At 47.5% G+C, this 25,313-nt stretch overlaps 1 protein-coding gene across 1 annotated transcript in view; it reads left to right on the top strand.

Annotated features, from left to right (window-relative positions):
• The first annotated feature begins 2,161 nt into the window (after nt 1–2,161).
• LOC139678521 (gamma-aminobutyric acid receptor subunit alpha-3-like) overlaps nt 2,162–25,313 on the top strand; it is a 76,206-nt gene continuing 53,054 nt past the window's right edge. Inside the window, exons 1-3 of the mRNA XM_071569401.1 lie at nt 2,162–2,291; nt 11,462–11,590; nt 15,529–15,650. Of these exons, the coding sequence (XP_071425502.1) occupies nt 11,502–11,590; nt 15,529–15,650 (211 nt within the window). The 5' untranslated portion in view covers nt 2,162–2,291; nt 11,462–11,501. The remainder of the gene's footprint in view (nt 2,292–11,461; nt 11,591–15,528; nt 15,651–25,313) is intronic.

The following is a 25,313-nucleotide window of genomic DNA, read 5'->3' as shown; positions in this document are numbered from 1 at the left end:
TGGTCCCATCTCTGGGTATGGTCATCTCAGTGATATTCTCCAATGCAGTGTCACCTTCCAGTGGGAAGATGGTGGACCAGATCCTTGGGGCTTTTAGCCAAGTAAATGGATGTGCCTTGGGACTCCCTCTGAGCTCCTCCATGTTCCTTTGCCAACACTCTTTCATTCACAAGCATATAAATTAGGAACAGAAGATGTGCCTTGGAGGAAACTTAGATTTAAGCAGAAATTGTGTGAATCAGTATGGCCAAATTGTGTTGCTCACATGGCTCTTCCTTATCAGACCATGCTCTGAGTAAGAGGCTGGACTAGCTGATGTCCTGAAATCTCTTCCAAAATAAATTTACCTATGATCATATGATTTTTTCTAGTTTTGAAGCAAAAAAGCTCCACTGTTGGCATGCATACACAGCTGTCTTCTTGAGTGATGTTTTATATTATGGCAGGAGGAAATCAATGCAGAAACATACTTTTTTAAAAATGGGAACAGACCCACACCATGTAGTGTTGTCATTCACATATGAGCAGTCTAAGGGCAATTAAAATGTTGGCTGACCACATGAGATCTCAAAAGTAAGGTCCCTGCTGCTCAGTCAAAGTATCTTTCAGAATTTAGAAAGTAATAACTTGAAGGTCTTGCTGCTGCTGCAAAATTGTCCTGTGAGTACTTAATTTCCATTGGCTGGGACTGGATGTAATGCTGAGGGCTGGAGAAACTTATCTTGATTACATACGGTTTGTGGAAGCCACAGAGTTCCTGTAAAGGAGCCAAGTGTTGCAGTAACACCAAGGACTCTTCCTCCTCTGGTCTAAAAGATGGCAGACTTGATTGTGCGGGCACTTTATTGGACTATGTTCAGTTTTTGTTCAAGATGTTGGTCTTTAGATCTTGTGAGCTCATCAGGTCTTGCCTATGGACCCTACTCAGCAGAGGAAAGCAGAACTCTACTGGCATTTGAATCTCTGCTAATAGACATCTGGGTACATGAGTTAGTAAAGACCATGGTCAGGCCATAAGGACATGAAATTTTGCTTTGGATGAGAGACTATGTTCTCCTCTTACTGTCATGATGAATGCTCCTATCTCACCAAAGTCAGGTTGGCTGTGGTCTGTAGGGATGAGGTAGAACAGTGATTGCCCCTAACTTTTCCCTGGAAGCAAGAACTGGGTAATTTTCTAATATCTAAATGCAGAGAGCTGACAGTTAAACTGAATTTAATCACTCGTGCCTGGAGGGCCCTTAGCCTAAAGTATGTTTTCATGTTATTTAAAGTATTCATAATGAAGATATTTTAGAGGAGTTTTGGGGTGGCCAGTAATGCCTGCAGGTGTGATCCTTAATCTCACCCTGCATCCCAGTGATGAAGGAAGGGTTATGTACCTTGGAGTCACAGCTGCAGCTGAGCCTTGCAGTGAGTGCTCACCAAGGAGAGCTCTGCAGGGACAATATATTTTGAGCGTACCTTACTGTCAGCTTTCGCCTTCCCAGCTTCGCTGTTGTGTGGCTCTGCAAAACCTCCAAAGCCCAGCCAGCTCTGGCCAGTGCACCCTGCATTGCCCTTCCTCTGGCATCCTTGCAGTTCCATGCTGATTCTGCCCTTGTTTTCACTGCGTTTTAACCTCTCTTCATCCTCTCCCCTTCTCTGCATTTGTTTTCCTCTGCAAATCGTTTTATTGCGATATAAACCTCAGCAATTGTAACTTGCGGGCCAAACTTCCCTGCCCCGCTGGCAGACCCGGGATTCGGCCAGGCCTTGCAGTGTGGAGGCAGGTTGGCAGGAGCTCGGGCGCAGTGCACCCCTCGGGGTACTGTCTCCTCTTTCCAGAGCATCAGCACCTCGGGGAGCTCCCCCCTTCAACAGGTAGACGCTGGGAGCAGCCAGCCTTGCTCTGCTCATCCTTCGGCGCGGAACGGATGGCGGGGGGTGCCGCGGTCCTGTGAGGCCGGCGCTTGGCAGAGGACCCCGTGGCATCGATCGCTTGGGGAGGTGGCCCCAAGCCGGGGCAGGGAGAGCGACAGCGACCCATCCCCGCTGCCTACGCGGCGGGGCGGGCAGCTCCGCACAAAGCGGGTGGGTAAACCCTCCTCCGGGGCGCGGGGAGGAGGAGGAAGGCGGGGGGATGCTGCTCCCCTCCCTTTCTACCTCCCTCACCGCGGCCGGAGCAGCGCGCAGGCGGCTGCTGGCAGCCCCGACACGGCGGGCTGGGGGCGCGCAGCCCCGCGGAGCGCTGCGGAGCGGAGCGGGCTCCAGCCGCCCCCGAGCCCCCCGCCGGGGCAGCCGGCGCGGCGGTGAGTGCGTGCGAGGGGGGCGCGGCGATGGGTCGCATCCCCGGTCCCTCGGGTCTCCCCGCTCCGCTCCGCGCATCCCCGGCAGGGACTGGGGCTGGGGGAAACGCGGGGAATAGTGCGGACCCGGGCTGGGAATGGGGCTCCCCGGGGCTGCGCCGGCCCCCGGCTATTGTGTGGGGGCCGGTGAACAATAGGCAGAGCGGCGGGGCCCGGTGGAGGAAGGAGGTGGCGGGGGGCTCTGCCCTAAGAGCATCCCTCGGGCAGGCGGGGCTCGGCTGGGTGGCCGCGGGGTCGGAGCATCTCCGCTCCCGCTGCAACTCCGGAGCATGTGGGTCCGGAGCAGAGCGGCCGCCTGAGCCGTGCCAGGGGTGTTCCCCGTCGGGGACCCCCGGGGTCCAGCCCAGCCGCCTGGTACTGCCGGCTGGAGAGTGGGGAGAGAGGCTACGGTGAGAAATGTCTGGACAAGGATAACCCTGAGCTCCGCTCCTGGACCCGGACGGGGAATGCAGGGGAAGGGTTGAGTGGGGATACCGGTGTAGTAAAGCAAAGTCAAATTTCCCCCGTATCCCGCAGCCAGGCCTAATGGGCACAGATGCTGTGTCGGGGTGGGGAGGGAAAGGAGTGTTGGGGGCTGCAGTCAATGAGGCTGGTATGGAAGGACAGGGAAAAGAGCTACAGATCTTTTTTCCTTGCCCTAGAGTTACTGAGACAGATACGGATCATTAATGAGTAGCATAATGCAATTAAGCGGTAGACAGTCCCCACTGCAACACTTATCCATTGTTCCTCGCTCTGCCTTCTGCCAGAGTGATTCTCGCCTGGACAAAAGTACAACAGAACAAATAGTTCATTTCCCTGGCCAATTGCATGTGTAGTGTCTCCCCCGAAATCTGCTGCTGACTGGCTGCAAATGTAGCGACGTCCTCAGACAGAGAACTGAGACCCTCTGGTGAGATTCCCACTGCTGTGGGCTAGCAGGAGCAGCTCACAGTGGCTGCTCATCGGAATTGTTTTGATGGCAGCAGCAGAGCAGGTTTGCTGCTTCACCTCTTGGTCCTCTTAGCTTCCTTTAGGGGAGTATGAAGAAGAAAAATAGCAGGTGCTAAGGCAGAACCAACCCACAACTAGAAGACACTACTTGTGGTTCAGGCAAGTCCTCCGCTTTCTATTTGCCCTGGAGAATAAGGGATTCTGGGGTGTATTGAGGTGATGCTGTTTTGGTGGAGTTTTGCCAGCCTGCCTTTTAGCCCACATCTGTGGTGGCTGGTTGTCCTGCAGCACACACACAAACACGCACAGAAGCGCAACCCTGACCCTCCTGCTCTTTCCAAGAGAGCTCCAAACAGCTGGAGGGGTCATGGCTGCGCCCAGGCCCTCGGCACATGCTTGTCTGGAGGCTGCTGTGTCCTTTTCATTGCAATCTCCCCCTGGTTTGCAGTGCAGCAGAGCCCAGTGAGTGGGGAGGCACAGATGCATTGTCTGCACCGCTGCGAGACTCACTCGGCACTGGGTGGCTGCTGCTTTTCCTTGCTTTGGAGCTTCTTATCGCAAGTCTGTATCATGGAGCTTTTCTCCTTCTGTTCTTTCTCCTTTGCTCTTCTTTCTTTGTCTGTAGACTGCTGCCTGCCCCACTTCACTTTCAGCTTCTTGTTCATCTTTTCCTGCTAATCTGTTCTTTCACCTCAATTTCTTTTTGTCTAAGTAGACCATGTCCTCTTCAGCCTGCTTCCCGCAACACTGGAGAAGCAGCCCAGCCCCTCATCTCAGTCGGAGTATTCCTGCCAACTGTTTACAAAAAGTAGCACAATACCCAGGCTGAACGCTGACATAATTACATACCCAGCCAGAGAGTGTAGTAAATAATCCAGCTTTTCAAGCTTTTGCCCAGTGGTGAGTCTTTTGCCATCTCCTTTGCCCATGGGCTAAATCTATTATACTTGGCTCGCATTTACTTGTACTCTGGAAACACGAAGTCAGTGTAGTTGGTGCAGCCCTGTGTGGTACAAAAGTGGATGTATGTTGATGTCTTGCACCATATACACTTACTGTGCCTGTGTGCATTGTGTGTCTGAATATGTACCACACAGCTCTGCTCCTCAGGTCAGGCTCCAACTGTCATACTTGGCGAGTGTGAGGGCTGTCAGGGAAGGGACAGCTGCTGAGGTGTGGATATTGTTCCATCAGGGAAGGAAAAATGGCTGTGGGGTGAAGGTCAAAAGCACCAGCAAAAAATCACAGGGCTTGGCAAGCAGTGTTTGGACTGGTGAGGGTGCTAGCCAGTTTTCCAAAGATTTGTGTGTATATGTGATTGCAGACTGTGGATATTGTCAGCACAGTTGTATTTCCAGTTGTGCTTGTGAGCCTCAGTCTGTCTGCAGTTGCCTTGATTGTGAGTCAGTCTGTCTGCAGTTGCAGTAGCTGTGAATCAGTGTCTGCCTGTAATTATGTGGGTGAATCAGTGTTGGCTTGTTACACTATGAGTGCAAATGGTTTCCCATAGCAGTTGTGGGTGTGAATCACTCTACAGTCCCTCTGGATGTGTTTTTGAGTAGAGAGATGCAATACTGGGATTAATTTTGTTTTGATGAGGAAAAGCTGTCAAGCGGCTTCTCATTTTGAAAAATTAAAGCTGGGTTGGGAGTTGGGCACAGACCTTATGTCTTCGTTACCAGCAGATCCACTTACAGAAGAAATCCACTCTAAGGCTTGCTATCAAGATTTATGTTTTGATCTAAACCTTTAATTTCTGTGCTTTGTTCCTCTGGTTCCGAGTGTCCTCTTCTGCTGGCACCTCTTGCAGAGCTGCAGACAACACATTTGCTAACCATCACATGTCCCTTGTACCTTTCTGTGCAAGGCAGATTCATGGAGAGGTTGTTTATGGCTTGTGCAGTGTGTGTGTTTGCAGGGCCAAGCCAATGTGTGCCTCTTGGGTAGGTAAGCACAAACATTTTCATGCCTGTGAGTTGAAGACTGTGTGGTTCTTCTGCCATGCACCCCTTGCTGTGAGCCAGTGCTGTTTCTCTAAGTAGATGGTAAACAGCAAGTTTGATTCAGGTAGGAGGAGGTACTGCTGCCTGTTCCTTGTTCTCTGATTTCTATAAAATGCTGTAGTAGCTTCTGGCCTTCAGCAGCATCTCTACAGCTCAAGACTAAACTAGAGGCAAGTTGGAGAAATCCAGGCTGCCTCAGGTGATGGAAGCAGAGCACTTGCCTTGGTCCAGGGTAAAAAACCCAGCCTGGCCCTGAGCTGGCAGGTGCAGGTAGAGCATGATGCTGGCAGTGCTGCACTGCTTCCAGTATGTGCTGGGTTGGGTGTCTGTGCCTGTGCCGTGCAGCCTATGCAGGCATCCCAGTGAGCTCCTTTCAGAACAAAGGGATGCAAACAACCTGGGATGCAAAGGGATGCAAAACAAGGGATTTGTGAAACACCACGGTGTATTATTCTATCACTTCCAGGCTTCCAGATGAACCGTTGCTGCCCCCGCCCTCAAATGAAAAGGTATTTTCATTCCAAGGGACCCTCCTTTTTAGCTGAAGTTATTGAGAACTGAAGGAAAAACTCTCCAAACGGACACAGGGCAGCATGTGCATCGCCTGTGTTTATTGCTGCTGCACTGAGCACTTGCTGGCTGCTGTTTCTGTAGAGAGAGCTCAGAGCTCTACCCAAAGAAGCACTAAAAAGGCACAGCAGTGATCACCAGAAGGCTGGTGTGCGCATTGGGTCGGGGTCTGTCATTTGGACAGAGCACAGCCCATGCAGGCTGGATGATTTTGCAATCCTTGAGAGGTCTTGAAGGATCTCTTCTGATGCCTGGGACCTGTTTTGCAGAGGCTTCAGTGCAATGAGGAATGGCTTTAATGAGCTTCTTGTGCTGTGCAAGTGCTCCTGACTTTGAGGGTAAATATGCAGGTGTTGTGAGGTCATCTATAGCACAGCCAAGCATAGCACTACTGTGCAGCTGGGTGGATAGTGCTTGACACCACCAGGGTCTAGATCACCTTCTTCTCCGTGCTTAGAGCTGCTTTTATCTGGGCTCTTGGGCTGAAGTTGCCTCTTCTTCCCAATCTATTTTCCAGCTGGCTTCCCAACATCAGCTTCTCATTGCACACCCATCTCTAAGATATCTGACTTGGCAAACTTGTGGAACTGTTGCAGGTCCTGGTAGCTGGGGCCTGATTGGGAACTGTCAATGCATGGCATTCTTTCAGCTGATACTGCTGGTGTCCATGCATGGCATGTGGGAATGCTGATCAAATGACATTGCAGGTAGACAGCATCTCTAGGTGCAGTGGTGGGGCAAATATGTCATCTGGGCTGCTCTGTGAAAGCTGCCTGCATGGTGAGATGATTGCGAAGTGAATCAGATTGCAAGTTCCAGGGAGGCAGTAATTTGGGTGACATACTAATGGGACTATCACAAATGTGCCCGGATGGGTTTATAGACCTCTCCTGCCTTCATTTCCTTTCTGATGCTTCCAGTATCTCCCTTTCTGGGCTGCTCTCCCAAGTTTTTTGCAAGCTTTACCTTTCATTCTCCACCTCCGGAGCTCTATCTGTCTTTTCCTTGTCAGCAGTAAGCCTGTGCTAATCACTCTTTCCTAGGAAGGCATTTCAGAATATTTAATGGTTTCTAGAATAAGGATTCCTGGGAAGATCAGGCTCAGTATGCCAAGTCAGGAGATACCCAATGTTAGCATAGTTACTAGGGTACCTTACTTATCTGGAAGGTTCCAGCACTTCTTTTTGGTTCCCAAACCCACTTCACCAGGAGCAGGGGCTGGAGTGTGTTGCTGTCGTGGGGAGAAGGAAGATTTTCCAATTCCTTGTTCATAGCACAACCAACAGGAAGGCTGTATTTCTCAGGAGTGTTGTTATGCTCTGATGCTCTGGAGATTGGACAGACTGTGTGTATTGGAGAGGAGTGAGTATGTTTATGAAGCCATTAGGTATTTGGTTATAAAGACACCTGCCAAATTCCAGAATGCACAGTATTGGAAACTTCAAGTATTGCTGGATTCCAGCTGCAAAGTGTTAGCACGGCCCCTTAGAAAATCTGCATTTGATTCAGCTGTGGAGGTTACCAGCAACTGCACAATTAGTGATGAATGCCTTTGCTAACTGTGCCATTAAGAAATGAGCAATGGACAGATGGAGGAAGGAAGTGCAGAGCTGCCTTGAACACATACTATCCCTACAGACTCCATCTTGCATAGATGTAGATGAGAACCAGAAGCTCTGGGGTGATGTTCTTTAATTTACATGAAAGAAGGGTCAGTCTAAGAAGTTGTACCACTTTTCTGAGCTTACGCATTTTGGCATTCGGTTTTTTTCTTCATGAACACTAAGCAGTTTCCCCTTCAAGTCCTAGTAAGAGATGTTGGCTTTTTTTTTTCTTTGAGGCTGTTAACATTCAATTAACCTTGCTAAACCCTCTCTTGGTTACAAGCAGTCAAATGCAGGTTGCACGCATCCTCCTTCACTATTCCAAGAGTATCAGGGATCCCTGCAGGTGTTCACATCAAGATGGTGACTGTTTTGCTGTTGCCACTTTCCTGAGTGGGAAGTGAGGACTGAATAGCCTTCTGCAGGGACAGCACCTGCATGGGCTGGATGAGCTCTAGTGTTACTTTTTCTGAGGCACACTCATGGGTGTTTCCAACCCTTTCCTTTGCTGTGCACTGAGGAACACCCTTGCCTGCTCTGCCAGAGCCTCATCTCCAGGAGCAACTCCTTTGTGTTAAATCTGAGGAGCTCAGTTATTGGGTTGTTGAAACCAGGACTGATTTTTGCAAACTGATTTTGTTAGAGAAGCTGTGTGACCAATAGATACTGGGATTATGAAACACCTGCACTGGCTGGGATTTTGTGTGTGTCTGTGGTTGGTGATGAGCCTGGACTAGAAAGAGCCAGGAAAGGGGAGAAGTGATGGTGAGAGCCATTCTGCCATGAAAACCGCCCTATGATCTGGCTACAGGAGCTTGGGAAGATACCTTAAACTGTCTGAAGGGTGAAACCTCCTCCTCTACAAAAGCTTCCTTGCATTTTCCAGAGAATTCTCATGTTTCCTGCTTAGCAATAGAGTGATGAACACCCGTGCTGGAAGGAGCTTGCTGGTCCCCAAGCACCCCTGGTCCACCATGGCTCAGTGGCACAAGTCTACCAGGGTTCATCACCAACACATAAAGCCCCTTTGTTCTTTGGGAATGTCAGCCACCACCCGCAGAACTGGGTCTGTTTCTCAGTCCATCTCTGAGTGTAGTGTTAGCCAAAGAACAAGGGAAATGCCATAGAGCCTCTTCTATCCTGTTCCTCAGGAAAAATACAATGCATGAACAAAAGGAAAGTGGTAAAAAACAGTGCCAAGCTGTTTTCCAAGCTGTGTTGTCCTTCCCAAGTCTGTAAGTGCAGCCACAGCAAACCGTCATACCCCATTTTGGGGACGTTCTCGGTGCGAACAAACTGAGATGTGACTGGCAAAATATTCACTTGGACAAGTAGTGAAAACAGATTTTTCTCTCAGTACAGCTATACAGAACTGGTTCTGATGCTTAAAATTACTTAAGCACATATTTTACTTTATTCAAGCAGCCCTGTTATCTTTGGCTAGCACCTTCCTCAACAGAATTATCCAAAGCAGAAAATGAGCCCTTCATCTCTCTATTATATTGAAGGAAAACTGTATGAATAAGATATGGTGGAAATGCAGTTGTTTAGAGCTTCTTGGCACAGATAGGTACATCCTATACATGCCTACATGGAAGGTGTAAATGCTACTGGCTTTTGTCACTGTTTCTGTCCCTCTGAATTACCTTGTTGCTTCATTTTCAGGTATTCTTCTCTTTAGCAGCTGTATACCATGTGCATAATCTCCTTTGCCCGTGGTCTCACCAAATCTGATAATCCCAAATGTTCTAGAGGAGTCAGACCAGTTCCTGCAGAGCCGGGAGACACCTGCTGCAAATCCAAAGCATCCTCATTTGTGTGGTATCCCTGGTCAGAATCTGCTGGCAGTGCCAAGTCTGCCAAAATAAACCATTTCTTGAAATCAGCAGTTGAATGGGAAAGTGTTGATTTCAATGAAAACTTCTAACTGTGGTGTGGGGAGGGAAGAGGGAAGGCAGCAATGGTTCTGTTTTTACTTTTGGCAAGTGTTTGAAATTGTCTTAGGAATAAAATCAATTTAATCCTATTGTGTAATATGCAAGTTGAAGTGAAATGAAGGGAAAAGTTGAAATGCAATCTGTTAAGGAGCTGCTTATTGAAGGCGTTCTGAATTTGCCTCATAAGAAACATCAACATTTTAGCTGTCCTTGTTGTGATTTGGAATGAGTCTCCCCGCAATGTTGGAATTTCCCACAGAACAGATGTTCAGACTGCTACTTTGTGCTTCATCAGCAAATACTTCAATTTCCAAAACTGTATGTCCCTTCTCAGCTGGAAGGTGGCAGGGGCCAGAGGAACCATCTCAAATCAGGGCTTTTCTTACCAGATGTGTAGCTGTGTCCATGCAAGAGGCTCCTGCAGCCTCCTTTGGTGTGAAGGCTGAGCCTCCCTAAGTAGCATCCTGATTAAATAAGGCCCAGGCACACTGGGCCTAAATTAATCCCTGCATTGATATTTGCAAGGATTTTCAATGAGTGCTGGAGAGGAAGATACAGGTAACTAGGGCCCAATGCTATTTTTTTCCTCCTGTGCCTGCTGTTAGTGAATATCTTGCCAGAACAAAAGCCAGGGTGGGTGGTAAGGATTGGTAGTGTCTGGTTCTTACCTTCTGCCTGCCTGGCAACTTGTGTCCTCTTAGAGCTGAAAAGCAAGGACCAGGCATAGCATCCAGGGAGACTTTGGGGCCAAAACGCTGTGGGGTGACCAGGGTAAGAGATTTAGGTTGTTCTAAATGCAGAAACATGACCTAACACACAATCCAGTCTGGCCTAGTGATCCTTCTCCCAATCATCTGTGGCAGGGGTAGCCAGATACCCATTTCTGCACATAGATGACATATGTGACCTACAGGTGTTCCCATCCTGCTTGGCTGATCTCCCTACTTCCTCTGCACGGGATTTCTGCTGTGAATTTCTGTCTCTCATGTCCCTGTGCATAAACCCCTGCTTTTAGGTAGCACTTACATACTTCACGTGCTCTCTGCATCCTGGAGCACCCTCCACAAGCTGAGAATTGCCATTCCAGTGCTAGGCTTTGTTTTCCAACCCTGCATCTCCTTTAGTGCTGGAGGGAGCTGCTTGAAGCTCTGCCACGTTGGTGCCTGCTGAGCATTTTGCCCTGATTTCTGCATGCTGTCATTGAAGTGAGCCTTCATTGATGGCTTTGAGGGCTCACACTGGTCATTTGTGCCTGGCTGCCACAGTGCTGAGCCTCTGCTGGGCTGAATCCCCATGTGCCAGACATGAAGTGTCGTGATGGGGAGATGACACGACAAACTGTATCTATACAGGCTGTTGCTTGGCACTGCTGCTCCAAGGTGCATCAACATAATGAGATACATAAAAGGGGAAGGCAGTTAAATGTGCAATAACATCACAATAAAAGTAAAACTGAGCATTAATGAAAAATCTGAGCACACTAAGTGTAGTACTGTCAAACATTCCCACCACCTTGAGCCTCAGTGCTTAAACTTAATAATAATTCTGGCAATGTCATTACCAGAATCAAATGAGGGCCTAACTGTCTAGAAAAATGTTTGAAAAAAAATGAGTCTTGAGACATAGTGAGTGGTTCTGCTGTATGGATGTCCCCAAGGTAGCACAGGTACCAGGGGATCTGGGAACTGTTGCAAGGGGCAAGTTGTGACTGAGACTACAGGGTGAGGTGGAGGAAGGGGTGGTTGGAAGAAGAGCCAATGTGGTCATTTTACAAGTGGAGCTATGCACCTGGAGAGCTGCTGGATCTGCTGTGAAGGTGTGGTGAGGGTTTGTATGTGTATTTATATGCTTTGCTCTGACCCCATAGTGCAACTTCTCCGGGGGATGTTCCTGCCTTTGGTCTCCAGAGTGGGTGTCTGTGACTTCAAATACAGGATCTCAGAAATACTGACTGCTGGCTAACATGAATGACCTGATGTGAAAAACTGAATTAACTGGATTGCTTTTGCCTAGTAAATAAAATCTCTTTTCTCTCCTCTCCTTCCCCTTTGTGCCTTCCCTGGCAGGTTTTGGAGGCTCCCTTCCCAGCTGCTGTGCACTGACACCATGGCACTGAGGCTCCCGGGAATGGGGTCCTTCTCTCTCCTTAGCCTTGGAGTCCTAGTCCTGCTTTTGGCTCTCCCTGCTGATGCTGGGTAAGGTGGTGAGTGCTGAGGCTGTTGGTCAAGGCTGCAGTTCTCTTGCTGATCTTAAATATCCCATGGTCAAGACCTGCATGAAGTAGTCTAGGGCAAAGCACTAAAAAGCATCTCTGCTGTGTTTGACCCTCCCCGTGTCCCCAGGGGCAGTTCAGTCCCTTGTGGCTGACATTAGCACTATTTGAGGTTCTCTCACTGACAGTTGTCAGCACTTTTTGCAACAAAACCTATTTTCAGATTTGGTCTCTGCACAATTTTTTTCTGGGCAGGGACTTGGCTTGCATGAGTTTTAACCTGGAAGAGAGATTCCCCCCCCCCCTTTTTAATTTTTTAAATACTATTTTAAAGAAAAGAAAATTAATCTGCTTCACCTGTTTAGCTGTTTATGGTATAATGACACACAGGCAGCACACCTGATGTGCTGTAGCACTGGGGTTCTCTGCCAGCTCTCCTGGCCATGCTGCTCTCCCTGTGCCCCAGTTGGTGTTCTAGGATGTGCAGGCTCCAGCTGTCCTGGCACAGAGAGTGCTGCTGCCAGCCTCACCTTTCCAGCCTCTGGGAGTTGTCAGGAGGAGACAAATCCTGTTAGTCTGTGACAGGCTCTGCAGCCCTCCTCTGCATCCTACCAGAGCCTTTGCTTGGTGAGTTTTGGGAGCCCTTTGAGAAAGGGAGGCAGAGATGCCACCAGCAAAACCCACCAGCTGTGAGGAGGGAAGAGCTCTGCACAGAGGGAGAGAAATGCAAATAATACATGATTTCTATAAAACATTTAGAAAAGCCTTTAGAGTGCTAGGTATGGATACTGAAGTGCTGTCTGCTGAGTTACAAGTCCAGCAGCAATCAAGAATCTTCATGAATTAGATGATGTCAGTGCTGCTGCTCCTCTGGCACCCACACACCCCTCCCACCCTGCCCCACCTGTTTTGCTTCATCTGCTTGGATCTGACTTTCCGGATGATCCTGAGCATGCCTTGCCCTATAAATGCCATCCTTCCCCTGCCTGCAGAGGCACAGCCAGCCCTGGACACTGGTCTCCCACCTCCCTTCCAGCTGCTGGGGTTGGCACCCACTTCCCACAACGGCTGTCAGCAGCTCCTGTACATCCAGCCCTGCCTCTGCCTTCCTCACTACTGTGTTTTTTCTTCCTATCACATATTCACTGAAGCCACTGCCAATGCTCCCTCACCACCTGCCACATGGGGATCACTCGGAATATTGGTCCACTGAAGGATTTGTTTCCTAAATTGTGTGTGAGGGGATCCTTGTGTGGAGGTTACTGTGCTGATGTGGCACAGCTCCCTAGAGAGCATAAGCACAGGTGGCAAGGTAATGACTTTTCCTCAAGCCTATCCTAATTAAATTTGCTGTAAACCTCTGTCCTCCCTGCCTAAAGGCTTTTAATTATTTTAAAACCTTGATCCCTATCCCTCTTTGCAGTTCTTTTATGCCTTGCTAAAGGGCAGCTTAAGCGTTCCATTGAGGTTAGTTGAACCAGCTCAGACCTTGGCTGGACTGAGGAATTTTGCAAAATGAGGTGTCAGACAGAGATGCTGCTGCCTTTCCCCTGCCTGCACCTTCCCTCATCCTGCCTACTCTGCTCTTTCCCCAGTGCCTCCTGAGTGAATCCCACACTGCTCACATTGAAGTCAAAACCTCAAATGTCAGGCTAAGTAAAACAGCTTTGAAATTTGTAAACTCATTTTTCCCATCACTGCAGAGCCTCCACCAGGACTTCCTTCACAAAAATCTGTCCTCTTTATATTATGGATAATTTTTAAAGATAGCTTATAAAACATTAATGAATGAGCTTTCATGAGCATGCTAGCTATTCATAAGTTATAGATGGTTATATACTCATCAGCAGACACCGGTACAGATTGCTTTCAACTATGACATCTATTGAAAGCTGGTACAATTGAAACCCCACTAATTACAGCAGGCATTTGTTAAATTTCTCAAAACTCTACTTACCTGCAGGGAGTTCAAGTCCAGATGAAAAGCCAAAGATAAAGTTTTGATTCGAATGGAAATTGAAATTTTGAAGGCTGTGATGCAGTTTGTAGTGTTGGAGTGTTGTGATGCTTTGGATCTGACAGGTTGCATTAGGGCTGGGCCAGGTGTTATCTTGAACATGCCTCACCCCCCTCACATCCTGTGGGAACTGCCTGTAGCCTGAGCTTCCTGACCTGACCAATTCTCCCATGACAGCAGGTATTGGCTTGCTAAAAGCAGAGGCCAGCTGGGATCTGGACCCTGGAGAAGTGAAGTGCAGTTTCCTAGAGGGTTTGGTTATTGAAGGCAATGGAAATTATCAGAATTGCCCCAAATGGAGTATTTCAATTAACTGCAGCATACTAAGTAATATTGATTCAGCCTAACACTAAAAATACCCATACTCTGCTCTCAATTTTATCTTTTTTCTAGAAAATATTTTTTGCTCTTTTATCTCATGGAATCTGGGTTTCCTGTTGGGCGAACATTTTGATAGAAAACTCCAAGCCAGCTCTGCTACTTATAACCCACCCTACTGGCCCTACCCAGTGTATTTACAAATGCACCAGTATTGTCAGGGGTGACTAGTCCAACCAGATGGGATGCAGCAGGATTGAGCTTTGAACTGCTTAAATTACATTCCTTTTTGTGTTTGATTTTTCCCCACTTACTTCTCATGCATGTTTAAACCAGTGGCTGAACAGACCAAGTGGAGCAAAAGGAAATAAGGTTGGGGTGGAGAAGGAAATGGACAAAATTGTTACAAAGTAACAATTTAGAGGCTTCTCTTCCCCTCCCACTGTGGAGAGTAGGGCACTGCTCCCTCCACTCAGCAGCTTTTTGTCTCCTACCTGGCTGGGCTTCTTCAGCCCACCTGCTGCCTCTCTGTGCCTCTTAATCTTATTTTGGCCTCGGTGGTCTCTCTCTTATTTCCTCTTCCATCTTCCTTGCAATCTCTTCATCTCTATAGATTTTTCTTTTGGTTTTCTGTTACTTAATCTTCTGCCTTTCCATTTATTCTGGTCCTAACAGCTATTTCTGCTGGGGAATACTGTACTTGAATCCACAGCACTGGTACTCTGTGTTGTCTGAAATCTCTTTTAAAGACAGGAGGTTTCAGAAGGATTTGCAGGCTCTTTTTCTGTTGATTGAAAGGGAGACACAAAACACAAATGTATTATTTGAGCCCCTTGTGTTTGCAAAACTGCATTGAAGATTTTGTTCAGCAAGATGAGCTTTGTTTGAGAAATTTACTACTTGTTTTATTTCACCTGGGGCAGAATGTGTTCTGAGGAAATCATCTTGTTTGGGGACTTCCAGGCTTCCTCTGTTGAGCAGGTCTGGGAACATGAAAACTCACTTGTTTTTATAAATAGGGAAAGTTCAAGAAACCTCAGAAATGGTTCATGGAATGTTTTAAATGATGGACTCAGGCTTCAAGCCTGCTTTACGGAATTCCTGCTTTTCTGTCTCCCCTCTTCCCAAGGGCAGAGAACTTTGAAAGTGTTCAATATTACAAATAACTGGCATCACTCCTTCCATGCTGCCTGTAAGGAGATAGTGGCACTCGAATAACTGATGTTTCCACAGCCCCACTTCATAGAACGGCCAATCTTAGGGGCAGGCAAGAGATGCTGGGGCAGAAGGCTCCCTGTTAAAATAAGGCTCCTAAACTACTCTCCATGGTGCTGACTCTGAGCATGGAGAGCTGGGGAGGGGGCAGTGGGGATGCCTCTGTGGTGAGGTCTGCGGTGGCAGAGGGGAGTTGATTAGAGATGCCCGATGGGAAGTTCTGCAAGCACATCACTTTATCAATAAGTGTGCTCCGTCCTGCAGTTCAGCCTGGAGCAGGAACCTTCATTCCCTGTAACTGTTCAGAGCATGTACAGTGTAGGTTTCTCTTCTGATGATTTTTCTTCTTGTTTCCCCTCCTCCTGTGCCAGGCTTTCCCAGAAGCATGTTTCAGATGTTGTTGACGACAGCAAAGATAACATCACCATTTTCACCCGCATCTTGGACAGGCTGCTGGATGGATATGACAACCGCCTGAGACCTGGACTTGGAGGTCAGTTGGGTGGAGAGATGATGCTTCTCACAGCTGTGTAGCTTTAGAAATGAGAGGGAGTTCAGATGACTTATTAAAAAGTCTGGTGCTGTCGGGAGGAGAGCCCAAGTCAGTCTATGGCTGTGCTACTTTGTTGTTTTACGGGATGAGAAGTGTTCGTGCTGTGGTCACCTGTGACATTACAGTGACAGGCCTGTAGATGGAGCAGATATGGATGAACTCATTGTTGCTATTTTATAGGCATTACCATTTCAGAAATGCTGATACATTCAGAAATTAGAGAGAGACATTGATGGGCTGGAGCTTGTCCAGAGAAGGACAACAGAGCTGGGGAAGTGTCTGGAGCACAGGTCTGATGAGGATCAGCTGAGGGAGCTGGGGAGGCTCAGCCTGGAGAAAAGAAGGCTCCAAGAGGACCTGCTCTCTCTCTACAGCTTCATGAAAGGACTTTGGAGTCAGGTGTGGATCACTCTGTTCTCCAACATAACAAGTGACAGGGTGAGGCAAGGGTCTCAAGCTGCAGCAGGGGAGGTTTAAATTGGATATTAGGAAAAGTTTTTACATAGAAGAGGTTGTAAAGCACTGGAACAAGCTGCCCAGGGAAATGATAGAGTCACGACTCCTGAAAGTGTTCAAAAAACATGTGAATGTGGCACTTGAGGACATGGTTTAGTGGTGAACATACTGGTGGTGCTGGGTTGACAGTTGGACTTGATGTTCTTAAAGGTCTCTTCCAATCTCAACAATTCTATGATTCTATACCACCAGTTTGCAGGACCTTCAGCTCATGTTCCTGTTGCTTTCTAGTCAGTTTGCTTTGCTGCAGAGCCTCTATCTTGACACTTTCGCAGTTATTTCCTATGTAGTTTTCATCTGGCAAACTCTTTCCCATCTGCTGCTCTGGGCACCAGGCAGTCACCCGGGCTCTGCTGCCACCTGAGCTGCATTTAACACTGCTGCCATTGTTGCTGCTGCTGCTGAGGTTCTCTCCAAGGACCTGCAGTTTTTTAAGGTGCTTTAGAAAGCAAAATAATGGTAGCCACCTTCCCACCTAATGCTCATGGCTTCAGTTAATGTGATATAAAGAGGCAGAAGAAATGGGGAGATGTGTGGGGAAGACAAATGTGAGCTGAGATGAGGGAGATGTAGTCCTGAGTGGTTTCTTGGTGTGATGCTGTGACAGATAACCCCTCTCAGATGCTGTCAGCTGTGTGTACCTGCACTGTTCTGAGCATTCCTGTTCAGCTGCAAATGTGTGCTGCTGGACCATGATTTCCACCCAAAGCTGCAGTCACTGTGTCCTCTCCTGTTTTCTGAAGGTCCTGTTGCCAAGAGAGGTTGGGAACAAGCTTTCCTGAGTTCTTGCATACTGTTAGGGATTCCAGTGTTAGTGCCCCACTGGATTTGCACACTCCCTTCCTCAGAGCAGCTTTGTTGTCTCTTCCCAGCCCCATGCCCATCTCTGTGCCACAGCCCTCTGCCCTGCACCTGTCCAGGAGTACTCTGATCCCAAGCAGAGACCATGCAAAACCTGGGGAAGAAGGGTTTCTTCGGCAAATGTCCTCATCTCTGGTGTGCTGCCACACTGCAGGACCCAGACAGGAAGGGGTTACCATGTCTGCATAAGCAATCCATCAGTTTTATTGCTTTTGTTGCTTGTTTCTCTCCCCCAGAATTAACTGTGGTCCCACTAATAGCTTTGCATCCTCAAGCCTCCCCGATGGCTGTATTGATTTAACTGAAATGAGTTCTGAAAGGGGACTGAGGGGGCATTTATGTTCACCATAGGCTCGACTGCAGACAAACCCATGCAAAGTATTAACAAGAAGACTCCCAGGAGCCCCTTGCTGGGGAAGTTAAAACCTTTCTTGGAACATCTTTTCTCTGTTGCTTTAGATCCTTTAATAACGTGCTTAACATAATAAATTGTCTTTGCCTGATCCAGCTACTGTATGTTTAAAGACTGCTTTCACCTCTGCTTTCCCCTGGCAGAATGGTCCCAAGGACCCAGATGGGAGGTTTTGACAAGGGCTATAGGTTTTGGGGGGCTGTTGACTGGCAGTAAATTGTCCTCAGTGTGTTTGTATATGGGGCAGCCTGGTGAGCCAAACTCTCCCCACTTTTAGCTGGACCTGTTTTCCCCAAGGCCAAACTTTTAGAGGTCTCTCAGGGCTGCTCTCAGGACGAACGTTAGAGGGAAAGACCTTTCACACAGTTGCTTGTGGCCAGAGAAACAAAAATGGTCCTGCTACAGACTCCAGACTTAGGGTTAATGGAAAAGCCTGGGGTGATAATCAGCAAGAGGTGGACTCCTGCTGTCCAAGGCTGCATGAGATCTGTGAGAGCCATCGCTTTGCTTCAAATTAGCAGCTTTGCTACTCAGTGACTGACAAGGTACATTGGTTTTCCTGTGAGACAGCACTGGGCAGTTCCTGTAGACAGATCCAGCAATGGCTCTCCCCATTTCTCTCAGGAATATCTTCACTTGCTTTTCCAAAGATGTCAGGTAAGAGCACCCATTAGTAACATGAAAGTCCTGCTTTGGTGTCAGTGTGAAGGGCAGGTGTGGTGCCATTGTGTCCACACACAGGCTAATGGAAAGACAGACTGGCCAAAACTGTGGGTAACCTGTGGGAAGCAGGACATGCAGTATCCCTTCTTGGCTGGTTTCCCTGCTCTGTATGAGACTGATTCACCTGCAAACAGTTGGGATATGAAGGGCCGAGAGGGCTGCAGCACCTCCCAGGGCTGTGTGCTTGGTGCCTGTCCCCCACGCTCAGCAGAGCTGTTTCCTGTGTGCCAGGAACAGAGCAATGTTTGTTTAGACTTTGGGAAAAGAGACTGTGTAAGCAACAGAGTGTTAATGTGGTGACTTCTCCCCTCAAGATACCCTCTTTGTATTTATTTTCTGATCCCCTCTGTTTTCACCATCTGCTGCCACCCACTCTAATAGCTCCCATGCCAGAGCTCCTCTTCCTACCAGGATGCTGCAGACACAAACTAAAGCAAACCAGTGCTGAGGCTGCTCCAGAGTTCCTGGTGCTGCAGAGCTGGGCTGTAGGTGAGGGTATTCCTGGGCCTTGCTGCTGTTCCTGCCTTCAGGATCTGACTCGGGGCATCCTCTCTACCTCAGAGTCTGTCTTGAGGCACCTAGAGGTTTATGAGCATATTCCAGGATGGCTTTGAAGAGGAAAGAAGGATGCTGTGGGAAAGAAAGTGGCTGTCAGACTGCTCTTTTTGTAGTAACATCCTATAGCACTGGGGACACAAACTTTGGTGTCCCAGACAAGTTTTCCATTGCTAGTAGAAGGTTTTTCCCTCTCTCTGCCAGCTGAGCCAGGGCTGGATTCCTCTTAGGAACAGAACTGAGTCTTTTCTTTGGCGTCATGACCCCTGAAAGACAGTCTGGGCTTGGGGAAGGGATAGCTGCATAAAGAGATCATATTATAGGACTCAGAGTAGGGGAGGAGAAGAAGGAACTATCAGCAGATAACTTGTGTTTCCCCTGGGAAAACATGGGGCAGATTGGTTATTAAGTCAGAAGAGGAACAGAAACAGACCCTGAGGGGATGCAGACATCTGTTGTCATGGTCAGCCTTGTAGGATAAGAAAAAGTCCCATGGAAGGAACTTCTACAGCACTGGTCTCTGCGTGTGGTCTGGAGCTGTGCAGTCACATAGATCCTCTGCCCAGCCCTGAGGGGTTGCAGTGGGAAGCATCTATTTATAGCTCTCAGGTTGTTCTTGCCGGGGCTCCCTGCAGAGCTGACACACAGAGAGGCCTCGGCTGTGCACCTGGAGCTTGCCTTGCTTTCAAAGTAAGAGAGAGATGTGTCTGGGAGAAGGAGGTAGAACTGAATGACAAAGGGTGAGACATCCTGTAGCCAAAAGGAAGAGATGTGCAAAGAATAGGATGTAAGTGATGGGACCATGAGTGATCCTCGAAGACTGACTGATGCACAGAAATATTCTTTGTATTATGGTACTGTGAGGAGTGATTGAAGTTCTGCAACTGTGTGATGTCCAGCACAATGAACATGAGGGGTGATGGTGGTGGTTGGGGGTTTGAGGGCCAGTGATGCTCCCTGTACAGCTCTGCCTCCTGTACCTTATTTCTTATCTGATGAAATTTGGGCCCATTGTGCTGCAACTGAAACAGTCATCTTGAGAATGTGTGGAGAGGGACAGAGGGGGAAATTTCCAGGCTTTTACTTCCTTACAGCCTCAAAAATCTTTCTAATATGCTTTGACAATTGAAAGCTTACAAGGAGCCTGGGGAGGAGGCATGTGGGACCTTTCCATGTCTGTTTGCACAACAGGGCGGGGGTTTCTTCCAGCTCAGCCAGAGACTTCCTCCTTCAATGGGGTTTGGGGATTTGCCTGAGGTACACTTGGTGTAAGGGTGAGGAGCCCAGAGGACACCTGGAGCAGTGGTGGATGAAGTTTCTGTATTGGGTGATCAGGGAACTGTTGGTCTCTTCTATGTGATGCCAGGAGGAAAAGGTTTTGCCCCAGGAAGAGGAGGCTAGAATAGACTGTTCAGTTTTCTAAACAATGAGGTGTAAACTTTCAAGATAAAGTCAGTTTCTCCAATTGCAATTAAAAAGGAATTTGTACCATGTTAAGTAGGTAGCCTGGGATCGATCTGTGTTATCCCTCCTGGATGCAGCATAGCTTACAAGGTAACTCAGTATTTCTTGAAGCTTCTGCAGTGTCTCTGGAGTCCTTAAATGACTGACTCACCCTGCTGAGGGGGTGGTGGCTGGAGAGCATCCTGCCAGTCTGGGGCTGCACAGTGGGCTCCTGGACAGTTGAGGTTTATGATCTGAAGTGTTCGTGGTGTTTACTAGGACCAGCAAACACAGGCATCTGTATTAAAGCATTACAAATCCCTAGGCAGAACGAGGCACTTGAACCCTTTGGTTTCTTCCTCCTTGGGGACAGGGCCTGGCACCAATTCCTTGTCCTCAGGGTTGGCAGCAAGTGGGTCCCATCCAGGCAGAGGGGAGAAGCCCCAGTTTGTAGCTTCACAATTGGGTGTGTCCAGAGTGAAAGCAACCCAGGCTCCTCTTGCTCTTCACTGCACTGCTCTTTGTGGCTTAGTGTCAGCATCTCCCTGCCCACACTGGGCTCAGAACAGACACCCTTGGGCTTGAGCAGGATTTGGTGCTGTCAGGGTCTGCTTGCAACAGAACTCAAATCAGGGATGCCTGGCATGGTCCTATGGTGCCTTTTATCTGGCCTTACTACATCAGCTCTGTCTTGCTAATGGTTTTGATCTATAGCCACTTGTTAATATTTATCCTGCTGTTGTATTCCTTTATTCCTTTGTAAGTGAAGTACACCTCAGTTGGAGTTTTTCTTGTCTCTTCTTTCTGCGGTGCATCGTTTCTTCCTGCTTTTTTAATGATGTTGTAGTTTGGCAGGATGGATTCTGAGAAAATAAGAAACATCTGTATCCCTGTCTTCCCACTTGTATTTCACTAATTCAAGTGCTGATGGGCTAGAGGGTTTGGACCTTGGTTCACAGAGGTTCCCTTTAGGTTGAGACTTTCTGCAGGGATGCTTGGTCTGTTACATGTCAGTGCATCTGTCATTGTCCTGACCTCCTGCAAGCAAAGCCTTGTATGTTATTGTGTAAGTATTAAGGTAGAGGGGCTGAAAATAGAATAATTTAAGTCTAGAGCTGCCTTCTCTTGAAAGTACAGTGCTTTCCAAGATGAAACAGTGAGGCTTTATCTGTCTGTCAAGATCTAAGAAGAAATCTATTTACAGTGAGAATAACCTGTAACAGTAGAAACTGTTAAATTGACCAGATTGAAGTTTACAGAACTCTTGTTTCCTAAAATCTGGATGCAGTGTTGAAATTGTCTTTTTTTTTTTCTCCTGTGGATAGGTTGCAAATTGCAGGAGAAGAGACCCTCACAAGCTCTTTGGGTGCATGTAAAGTTGCAGCCTGCAGCAGCCCAGCTTTTGAGTGCTCAAGGGCAGGTGGAGGGATAGAGGCAGCTCTGTTCCTGGTTTCTGGGCAGAAGCATCAGGCACTGCCTGTGCTGTGGGGACACCAGAGTGGCAGTGACAGAATCCTGCTGCAGTGTCCCACACCCTTCTGCAGCAAAGCTAGTCCCCAGGTGTTCAGGCAGCCTGGCCTCGGGCTGGTCCTGAGCTCTTCATTATTTTCACCTGTGTGTGATGAATCTGCCTGCAGTTCATCATAAACATTACATAGATCTACGCTTGTGTGAGAAAAACATTAGATGACAAATCCAGTGGTCCTTTGTGGTTTGTTAGGATTTCTAGGGTTTCAGGACTATGTTTCATCTGTTTTTCTGCCTTAGTGTTACATTTCTCCCAACTTCCTATCTCTTCTCTCTGATCTGAATTCGTGCCTTGTATTGATTACTCCAGGGAGGAATTTGATCCTTTCTTAGGGGAAAAAAAAAATCCATGTCTTATCTCAGAGTTTTGTTTTTGTCTGAGATTTCTTGATGAGTTTTAATTTGAAGCTGAGGCATTGGCTGAACAGCGTTTCCTTCTGTTTACCTTTCTGGGCAACAGGGACTCTGCTCTGTCTTGTCAAACTTCTGAAGTTAAGATCTGTGAACAAATTAAAAAAAGGTTGTCTTCCTCTTGGGGGCTGCTCTCTAAAGGCAGCTTTGCTATGGGTTTGCACAGTCATGGTGCTCTCCTCTCTCACAATCCCAGTTGTGTCACTGTTTAAACCCCCTGTGCACGACAAGAGGAAGGTCTGTGTGAAAAGGCATGCACACATCAGAAGGCGAGCAAGGAACATGGGCTTGACAGCTGTGCCTAAGGGTGAAAGTCTTCTCTTAAATAACTTATGAATGTGCTTAGGGCAACAAGCTTGTATCAAAGCTTCAGGGATATCACAAACACTCTGGAGGGGTCAGGAGCCCATTGTGAGAAGAGATTGATAGCTTTTGGTGTGACACCAGCACCTGGGCTTCAGGTCAGCACTGTGCCCTTTGGGGACACCTTGCAGCAGTCAGTGCCATTGCAGTGCTGTGGGATAGAGTGGACAACCAGTTGGTCCAGTGGTGCGAGGGAGTGGACCACCAGTCCCTGCCTGCCCACCCTCTCATGGGCCACTTGTGTGGCTGAAGTCCATCACCAGCTGCTGTTGTACTGCACACTCCTGGGCTCTCCAGAGGGGCCCAACCAAGTTCCCAGTCTGCAGGGTTGTGAAGGGGAAGGTGTTTCTCATGCTCCTTTGGATGCCTTTTTCCAGCTGGTGCCTTCATTTGCTCTGTGTGTTTCCAGTGAGGGGCCCTGCCCCAAGCTGCTGAACCCTCCCTGTATCCACATGTGTAGGCAAGAAGATTTTCCCCAAAGCATGAGAAATTCTTCTAGGAAAGTTAAGCCATCTGTAGGGACTTTTGCCCCAGTAATTTGTACTGGAGTAACACTTCAGAGCTTCAATGCTTGATCAGACACCTGCAGTGAACCAGTGAAAATGATGGGCAGCTGATCTTGCCCGAGGGGAAGCTGGTGGGTGCATGTAGATGTTTGTTTATAATGACTTTGGAAGGGAAGAGCTGATGTTTCAGCATGTTGAACATGTGTTAGATGGTTTTAAGAACATTAGTAGATGATGTTATAGATGGCTATAAACTGCTTGTGAGGATGTCTTTATTGATCTGTTGGACTATGGCAGCTACTCATTTATTAGAGTTTCCATTCGTTTATTCCCACGTAAAGGATTTATAATGTGTCTTTAATATGGATTGTGAAATAAGATTTTTTTTATTGGGTATTTTAGAGTTTAAAAACAACTTTAATCGGTTTATTCTGGGAAGCTGATAGTGAAACAACTGGTCAAATATTGAGGAAACAGCAGTTATTTTATTCATTGAGCTAGAGGATAAAATGTTTGCAGCAGTTTGTGTAGTAATACAGAGGTGCTGATTATGTCTGATGAGACAAAGTCATTGATCGTGTTGGTGGTGAATTTCAGCACTGATCCCTCTGGAAGAAGCAATAAAATTACATCTATCTGAGTCCCCTGTGGAGTGGGGATTAATGCTGCTGATTCAGCCCTGTTAGTTTGTTAATGCTGTTCCATTTATTTAAAGGTTATTGTTTGATTAAATAAAAATATTGGAGTGTTCATGAGGCTCTGGATAATGCATGGGGCTTTGGGGAGTGAGCTGCTGCAAGACTGAGGCTAAACTGTGCAGGGTCCCTTAACCAAATACTATCAAAAGTCAGAGTGAAATACTCCCCTTGTTGCAGTAAGTGGCAAAACTCACACCTGGTGGAACAGGAATTTCATGTAATGATTTCTTTGTCTGTGTGTACAAACCTGTAGCTTCCTTTAAAAATCTGCCTCTGGATGATGCACAGCTAATGTTTATTTAAAAAAAAAAGGTGCTTCTGGAGTACTGGCAATTGTAGGCACAGAGTAGGCTAGAGAGAGTTTTTAATCTGCAATTTGCATTGTGAGAAAAGGATGCCCTATTCACTTTACCTTCTGGAAGAACATAATTCAAACTAAAGTGCTGAGAACAACAGGCATGGGAAAAGCATGACTTTTTCCCACCCCACCCCCCCCACCCCAAAATCTGCTGGAAAATCCTGTCGATGACAAAGTTCAGACTGAATCAGCGGATGGAAAAATTCATAACTGGAGCCAAATAAATTGTGTCTCAAAATTCAAGATGCTATTTCAATATTGCAAAAGCCATTTCAGACAGCCTTGGTTTGGAATGATCAGTTCTGATACAAGTACCTTTGTTGAGGAAAGGATCTAAGTACCATAATAAACCACAAACCACAGCCATTGTGTACAGTGCCAGAGGCTCTGCACAAGGCTTACTGTGTCCTTCTGACTTCTTGTCAAGGAATTTGTCTGTGTCCATACAGGCCAGATCAGAGTTTTTGCAGTCCTGCTTTTCCTTCTTACTCACCTGAAGACACATCTCCTGAGAGATGTGCATGTCACTTTAGCCAGTAGTTAAGGCCACTGTCCTGCAAAAAATGAAGATGCAAACTCTTTTTTTTCCCCCACAAATTGTGTTGTCTGTAAAGGGTCTGTGAACATGTGGGAATTGAATTAGGGGCTTTTGTGCATGAAAGATTAGAGCTCTTCCCTTTGGAGAGATGCACCTGGTCTTGCCAGAGAGTTTGAAAGAGCCTTTTCCTAGGAAAGGGCCTTGTCTGCTTTCATGAGAAAGGGTTAAAGAACAAAAGCATGAAACCTCCTTTCTTCTTTCTTGATCAATCTAGCCATCATTATGAGAGAAGCTTTCTGATAGCTTCTCTTTGTCATGTAATGTTAATACCATTAAGTCCACTTTGGCAAGGAAAGCGATGTATAATTAATTTGCAAATCAGTAAAGTGGATGTGATTTTTATACAAAAGAGAAGGTCTTCAACTGCAGAAGGCATTGTGTGGGTGTGGCTGCTCAGACAGGACCTCTCCTCTCTAGCATCCCTCTCCAAGCAGTGAAGTGGGACCCCCAAGGTCCCAGGCTGGGCTGGTTCCCCTCTGTGTGTCCCTCTTGCACACACCTTTCCTGGGTCCCATTTGCTGCCACACAGAAAAGGGACTGAATTTAACAAGTAAGAGGGGAACAATGGGGGGCAATGGTGAGGTTAGGAGTATGCAAGTGCCTCTGATACCTCCAGCTGAAAATATCTGTGA

This window comes from Pithys albifrons, chromosome 14, assembly GCF_047495875.1.
Source record: "Pithys albifrons albifrons isolate INPA30051 chromosome 14, PitAlb_v1, whole genome shotgun sequence".
Taxonomy (NCBI): Eukaryota; Metazoa; Chordata; class Aves; order Passeriformes; family Thamnophilidae; genus Pithys; species Pithys albifrons.
This window is presented reverse-complemented; position numbering and strand designations above follow the sequence as displayed.